Source organism: Rhagoletis zephyria, unplaced genomic scaffold, assembly GCF_001687245.7.
Source record: "Rhagoletis zephyria isolate East Lansing unplaced genomic scaffold, Rhagoletis_zephyria_1.1 Rzeph_scaffold_16666, whole genome shotgun sequence".
NCBI classification, from domain to species: domain Eukaryota; kingdom Metazoa; phylum Arthropoda; class Insecta; order Diptera; family Tephritidae; genus Rhagoletis; species Rhagoletis zephyria.
This window is the reverse complement of record NW_016173730.1, coordinates 4,049-11,636: the sequence shown is the minus strand read 5'-3', so window position 1 is coordinate 11,636 and position 7,588 is coordinate 4,049. Positions and strand designations below refer to the sequence as shown.

At 37.0% G+C, this 7,588-nt stretch overlaps 2 protein-coding genes across 2 annotated transcripts; both read right to left on the bottom strand.

The window, feature by feature from the left end:
- Positions 1 to 1,732: 1,732 nt before the first annotated feature.
- On the bottom strand, positions 1,733 to 3,206 carry LOC108379557 (kinesin-like protein Nod; the record flags this gene model as incomplete). Its single annotated transcript, XM_017635911.1, has 5 exons — positions 2,865 to 3,206; positions 2,630 to 2,815; positions 2,365 to 2,569; positions 1,942 to 2,313; positions 1,733 to 1,887 (listed from the first exon to the last, which is right to left on the bottom strand). Coding segments are annotated over exons 1-5 (1,050 nt in total), but the record flags the coding sequence as incomplete, so codon positions are not given.
- Positions 3,207 to 5,817: 2,611 nt separating this feature from the next.
- LOC108379558 (uncharacterized) lies at positions 5,818 to 6,515 on the bottom strand. The gene is made up of 2 exons (XM_017635912.1): positions 6,371 to 6,515; positions 5,818 to 6,226 (listed from the first exon to the last, which is right to left on the bottom strand). Exons 1-2 carry the CDS (start codon positions 6,498 to 6,500, stop codon positions 5,985 to 5,987), a joined length of 372 nt encoding a protein of 123 aa, XP_017491401.1. The 5' UTR covers positions 6,501 to 6,515; the 3' UTR covers positions 5,818 to 5,984.
- Between the last annotated feature and the right edge of the window lie 1,073 nt (positions 6,516 to 7,588).

Sequence of the window (7,588 nt, the reverse complement as noted above, 5' to 3'; positions counted from 1 at the left end):
CTTTCTTCTAAGTTCAAGAACTGTTGTCATCTATTTTATGCACAGGCTGGGATCGAATCCGTCCAAATTATTTTCACGAGAAATATTCGAAAAAGAGCTACATAGAATAGGAGCAGTGGGTCTTATATTTGCAATGATTGTGCTCCCAATCATTACAATTAAAGGTGATGACGTACCGAATTTAGAGGAACTTAGTGAACAAGTTGAAAAAGGCAAATCAAGAGATCTAAAAGAGTCTGGTCTTCTTTCTGAGGCGAATGTGGCTACATACGGTAAACGAATGCGCGATGTTGTAATTGATTGTATTAATTTTGGATACATAAAATAAAATTGCTAATAAATAAAATACATATATAATTTGAAGGGAAATCCTCTACTGACAAAAGCGTACATGTACTTAAGTTTCAGGACAGAATGCCTTTCCGTNGCACTGAATTAAAAAAGTGAAGCATGTGATGCAATGGAAGTGCACAATTTAATTACCTTTACATTGTTAAGAACCAAGTTATTTTCTAAATTCAGTTTTTTATCATAGCCTTTCTTCTAAGTTCAAGAACTGTTGTCATCTATTTTATGCACAGGCTGGGATCGAATCCGTCCAAATTATTTTCACGAGAAATATTCGAAAAAGAGCTACATAGAATAGGAGCAGTGGGTCTTATATTTGCAATGATTGTGCTCCCAATCATTACAATTAAAGGTGATGACGTACCGAATTTAGAGGAACTTAGTGAACAAGTTGAAAAAGGCAAATCAAGAGATCTAAAAGAGTCTGGTCTTCTTTCTGAGGCGAATGTGGCTACATACGGTAAACGAATGCGCGATGTTGTAATTGATTGTATTAATTTTGGATACATAAAATAAAATTGCTAATAAATAAAATACATATATAATTTGAAGGGAAATCCTCTACTGACAAAAGCGTACATGTACTTAAGTTTCAGGACAGAATGCCTTTCCGTGTTTGAAACCTGGGACATTTTAATGTAATGATAAAATCCAATTACCTTTGATTCTGCCTTTATTAAGTTAATGTGCGGCGAATGTTTTAATTGCTTCACACTTTGTGCAAATCGGAGTGTTGACAAAGTTTCTGTCAAATCAGCTCGGTGTGGACTAATGCAAGCCAGTAATGTTAGAAAAGAGTTTTCGTTAAGTGAATCTGANTACTGAATTAAAAAAGTGAAGTATGTGATGCAATGGAAGTGCACAATTTAATTACCTTTACCTTTATTTTCTAAATTCAGTTTTTTATCATAGTCTTTCTTCTAAGTTCAAGAACTGTTGTCATCTATTTTATGCACAGGCTGGGATCGAATCCGTCCAAATTATTTTCACGAGAAATATTCGAAAAAGAGCTACATAGAATAGGAGCAGTGGGTCTTATATTTGCAATGATTGTGCTCCCAATCATTACAATTAAAGGTGATGACGTACCGAATTTAGAGGAACTTAGTGAACAAGTTGAAAAAGGCAAATCAAGAGATCTAAAAGAGTCTGGTCTTCTTTCTGAGGCGAATGTGGCTACATACGGTAAACGAATGCGCGATGTTGTAATTGATTGTATTAATTTTGGATACATAAAATAAAATTGCTAATAAATAAAATACATATATAATTTGAAGGGAAATCCTCTACTGACAAAAGCGTACATGTACTTAAGTTTCAGGACAGAATGCCTTTCCGTACTTGAAACCTGGGACATTTTAATATAATGATAAAATCCAATTACCTTTGATTCTGCCTTTATTAAGTTAATGTGCGGCGAATGTTTTAATTGCTTCACACTTTGTGCAAATCGGAGTGTTGACAAAGTTTCTGTCAAATCAGCTCGGTGTGGACTAATGCAAGCCAGTAATGTTAGAAAAGAGTTTTCGTTAAGTGAATCTGAAAATTTGAAAAATGTGTATTTTTTCTTTTGCAATTTATATCAAAAATTACCTTGCAAAACTGAAGTTAAAACACTGTCTCGATAAGGGATTACTTTATGACCGAGCGCCTTTGCTTGTAAGACCTTACCGATTGATAGAAGGCCTTGATTAATGTTAACACCTTCTGACATAGCAACACCTTGATGGCCCGTTCTACGCACTCCCTCCGAACCTGCTAAATCGACTAAGTTCAATCTAGTGTTAAGATCGCCCTTTTCTGACGCACTGCGTACATGGATCGTAAAAATCGCATGTGATCGTGAACTTTGGGTATTCATTTTAGTAGGTCTCACATGCCGATTTTTATTGCCTTGTTGGAGAACACTATAGCAATCGTCGATTGTTTTTAGAACTTTTCGGGTGCCACCAGTATATTTGTATCCTAAAGAAAATAGTGTAAGTAAAATTGTGTGAAGACACTTGCAGTACTAACCGCGCGATATAATTGGTTCCGCAGTGTTTTCGCCCAGCAAATCAAAAACCTTTTCGTTATAAATTTCAATAAAAGACGCATGCACTTCGAATGCGATTTCTGGAATTAAACTATTGTCTGCTCTGGAAACATCTTCATTCACATTTGTCTTCAATATCTCCAACAAACACCTAGGTATAATTCCTACGTGCTCACCTTCGGAAGACTACAAAAGTTGTTTTTAAATACCACTGAAACTCATACTAATAAACTGCCGGATACATACGTTTGAGCTGAGTCCCATCGAATAAGATTTTCCAGTTCCTGTTTGTCCATATGCTAAAGCAGTACAATTATACCCATTTTTTACCTTGCCAACCAGGGGACGGACATGGAGAAATAATTCTTCCTGAGTAGCCGTTGGGACCAACAAATTATCGAAAATAAAAGGCCTGCCATCTGCTATTAATATCTAAAAGTACCAAATTGTTACAAATGTTAACTTTTTCCAAGATTCTCACATTAGCACTGCATTCGTGGTAGGAAATCACACTTGTTTCCCCCTCTTTCGGATCTTGCAAATCTCGAGCGGGCCTTTCGCGCACAATCACCCGGACAGCAGGGGTATTATTTTGATCAACCTCATGTGACATATCAATTGTGACGCTTTCCTGCAGAGACTAGTGCAAATTGGCAGGATTTAACTTCCTTTGCAAAACTTTGGAAAGCTATATTTATTTTATGGACTATTATTATACACAAACAGAACCCGCACAAACGACGCTTGTAGTTTCAATTTTTCAAACCATTGCGGCGAACAAGACGAATTCCAAGGCGAAGCAGTGCTGCCAGGCATGAACCAAAAATACAAGATCACGTAAGAACGCNAGAACCCACACAAACGACGCTTGAAGTTTCAATTTTTCAAACAATTGCGGCGAACGAGACGAATTCCAAGGCGAAGCAGTGCTGCCAGGCATGAACCAAAAATACAAGATCACGTAAGAACGCGACGTTGTATTTGTAACTGGTTTTGAGAAAAAAGTTTGCGAAAGCGGGTTCGTCAGCTGAGCGTTTGTTTACATCACAAGCACCACTATTTTACATTTTCAAGTAAAGAAGAGTTAATTCAACATGACAACACATTTTAAAGCATTTTGATGCATCATTTTACCTAAATTGTGCGTTTAAAGTGGCTGAACATAAATTTTGGCTAATTTTTGTTTTCTTTGTTTTCTTTGCTTTGTTTACTTTTCGCTCGTTTTCCAGTTAAACAAGATGGCGTAGATCCCGCTAAAAAAATCGACTTTTTTCACTCTCTTGTTCTTACGTGATCTTGTGTCTCGTCCATGGATTCGACATAACACCAACATCAGCGTTGCCGTTTTATAATTTTCGAGCAGAGTGAAATGAGCCAAAAAGTGGAGTGTTTTTGGGTTTTCCGTAGTGTCAAGGTAAAAAAGTTGGCCAAAGTATGTAAAACTCATGTGTGTTATAAACATACACTTGCCTGCATACATATAAATATATATCTGCGTGCACCTATTCTTTTTTAAATATTAACAAGCTAAACTTTTTTTATTTTTACAAAAATATGTTTCATAAAAACAACCATATACTTAAATCAAAGTATCAAACTTTATACAAAATTTAGGAAAGTTCAACGAATTTTTATCAAATCTTTAAACTTTGTGTAGCCCATCGAATTTTGTATAATAATGTGTAATAGGTGTCCATCGTAGGTCCATCCTATTTGTGTGCGCTATCAAGCCGCATGCCACAAAATCGAAGTAGAAGCTCGGCCACACACTAACATACATATATGTAAGCGCCAATCTATTATCATTAATGTCCAAATTTATAGTAGCTAAGGATTTGCGTTGATTTCTAATATTTTTTTGCAGACGGATCTACGCATTTTTCTCCATACAAAGTATGAGTGAATTTTTTTACATAGAAGTTTAATATTTTTTTTCCATGGTCATATTATTGCCTCTTTATAATCTGGCAACAATGGATACGAATTTTTTACCATTGTATAAACATTGTTACCGACGTTACCGACCCAATGTTAACAGGTCTATTCTGCGCTGGTAATAAAAAGATTGTAACCGGTAAAATAAAGTTCCTGTAAATTTTTGAACCCTTTTCGCATTCTGTGTATTCTTGTAACCGGTAAATTTTGTTACCATCTCATAAGCTGGTAACAAAGTATTGCCCCGTGAAATATGCAATGCCAGAATTTGCACAATTCTTCATAGCTGAATTGCTGAATATTTTAACTGCATTACCAACGTACCTAGAATCGCGGTGGCAAGCACTGGTAACATTTTTTGGTAATACAATTTTCCGGTTACAAAATCTTCGGTAACGTGCAAAATAGACCTGTTACGGGTCTATTCCGCGCTGGTAATAAAAAGATTGTAACCGGTAAATAAAGTTCCTGTCAATTTTTAAACCCTTTTCGCATTCTCGCTACTCTCGTAACCGGTAAATTTTGTTACCATCTCATAAGATGATTGTTATCGACGTTACCGACTCCCTGTTGTATGCATGGAATCGAAAACGTCGATAACGATGTTAACCGATGATTAGGGCCGTTATGCAATGTTTGGTTATCACTACCACTACATTATCGACGATTTCGACATCATGCACGTAACATGTGATCGATAAAGCAGTCGTTGTACTTAACCGGAACTTCTACCTCCGATTTGTGCTAATCAGACATGTAGAATTCTGTTGATTCGATTTTTACGTAAAAATGGTATAGCAGTGCAAGTATGCATAACTGGGCTTTAACAGGTCTAATCTGCGCTGGTAATAAAAGTTTTGTAACCGGTAAATAAAATTTCTGTCAATTTTTAAACGCTTTTCTTTCACTTTTTTGCTGGGACCAAAAATGAACCGTTATCAGCTCACTCCTCCTACGCTGAACACGGTATTTTTGCGCTGAACACCCTCCTTGCTGCTGTTGCAGCGGCTACTCAACCCTGCTTAGATCGGCTAGTCCCTCAATCGTTATCGTCAAGCTCAGCTAACGGGATATCCAGGAAGCGTGCAGCTTCTACGAGGCTTGTTTAGTGAGCATGCGAAGTGATGTCTCGAGCCGTGGGGCATCTCTCCGCATGCCGGGCACTCGTTGCGCACATCTGCATCTAATCTGCTCAGGCCCTCGGTCGCGCCTAGGGATCACAAACCTTACTAAGCAGAATTCTCTTTTGTGTTGCCGGAAGAAGAGTGAGGAAGTTCTTCTGAGTGCCCTGTACTCAAGGGACAAAGAGAAGCATGCCATTAAATTATTTGGTCTTCGTTCTTTCAAGCTGGAAAGGTGCCAGCCTCGAACTACCAGATACTTTTCGGAAGCCAAACTTCGGTCATCCCTACTCCACACCTATGTAGCGATGTATTCTGTCATTCCTGAGGCATTCGGCGCTTTTCAGAATATTGCAGTCCATTCTTTTGGTATTAAAGATATTTCTTAATTAATTGTTAGATTAACCTTTATTCAATTAATAACATTTCTTAAATATTTATCAAATTATGGTTAATTTACAAGCAATATTTAAATAATTACTTGAAAGTTTATACACAAATGGTCTCTGGAATAGTAATTCTTACCAAGTGGCTACGTTGACAGATTATTGCCCAGGATTTGCTGTGTGTAAACCTTGAGATGAATGTGTCAACAATGAAGGCGGCGGTGGAATATTGCCCACTGGTGGTATATTCGACTGTCCAAAGCTTGTTAGGGGAGGCCCCTGCTCAATTCTTTCGGTTTGCACGGGAAAAGCGATTCTCTTGTTTAAGTTGAGTTTCGTGCGGCCAGCCGGGCGAGAATCATTTATAGGAGGCGGATCGTTCCAACCGGGTGTAAGCGAACCTATAATAAAAACAATTAATACATGACGACTAAAATAACTTGTGTATGCATTGTACATGGTTTTGTTTAAGAAAGTTAGATAGATCTACCAAATAACGCTTTTATAATACGGAATATATAAAAAGTTTAAGGCCCGAAATCTACCAGGGAATGGTTTAGAAGGTGGCACAATCGCTGGTAACTTATCCGCCATTAATTCGCTTTGATTGTAAATGAGAATGAAAATAACCAAAAGTAGACTAGGATGTAAAAAACATCGAGTATCGAGCAACATCGATGGTCGTGGCCAGTGATCGGACTCCAAAAATTGTGGTAGATCTAGAAAAAAATGTGGCAGATTTCAAAAAAATATGGTAGATCTCAGGTTTTGGATCAAACTTTGTACAAAAATTAAAAAAATGCTGCAAGGTTTCACCTAAAGTGCAAATACTTTTATTAGAATCTAGAAAAAATTAATTTTAGCATAATAAAGTGCATGATTGAAAATGCTAAAAATTGCGTTGAGTTTTGGGAATTTTCTTGTCAGTGTAAAGCAGTTCCTTCCATATCAAGATATTTTTCGAACATATTTTGGAAGATTTCTGCAACCTTACGGAGTGCTGCCAGCTTTTCTTTTTATCACATCACGATGTAGCGACCAAATATGGCACATTCCAGAAACCGCTACTTGGGATTTGCCGATTTTGATAATTCTCAAGTAAAAGTAACAACGCTTTTGAAACTTTAAATGCACTGAAATTTGCTACTTTCACAAACATGCGCTGCGACAAGATATTATCACTTTTTCGGCACCTGCAATACAAACATAAAAATTCTAAATAGTTAATTATAAGACCTATTCTTTTGAACACATTTCAAGAGTGGTTGTATATTTTTTGTTAACGTAGTGCTTAAACTGCTATATTCAAAGATGGCTTGAGAAATTGGTGAATCGAGAAGAGAACACGTTTTCTCACAGAAAATTCACAACTGTCAACTCATTGTTCTTCGCCATATTCTTTGTTTACCCGTTGCCACAAGTGTCATTCTGCGGGAATGCGCAATCTTGTATTCTATCGTTCTTGGTAGATTTCAGACCTTGTGTGGTAGATGAGTAGAGCTCAAAAAAGTGGCAGATCTATCACAATGTGGTAGAAGTCCGATCACTGGTCGTGGCTTCACACATCGATGTTCGTCGATGTTTTTACGAATCCGATGATAAATCAAATCACCGATGTTTTGAAAAACATGGAAATGTTTCTTGACTAATTTTGGAACACATCAAGATAACCAACCGTTCGCTATGGGAAAACTAAAAATGCAGACCGATAGTACTTTTTACGCTGATTTTATCTAAATATTATTTGCGGCAAATAAAAAGTA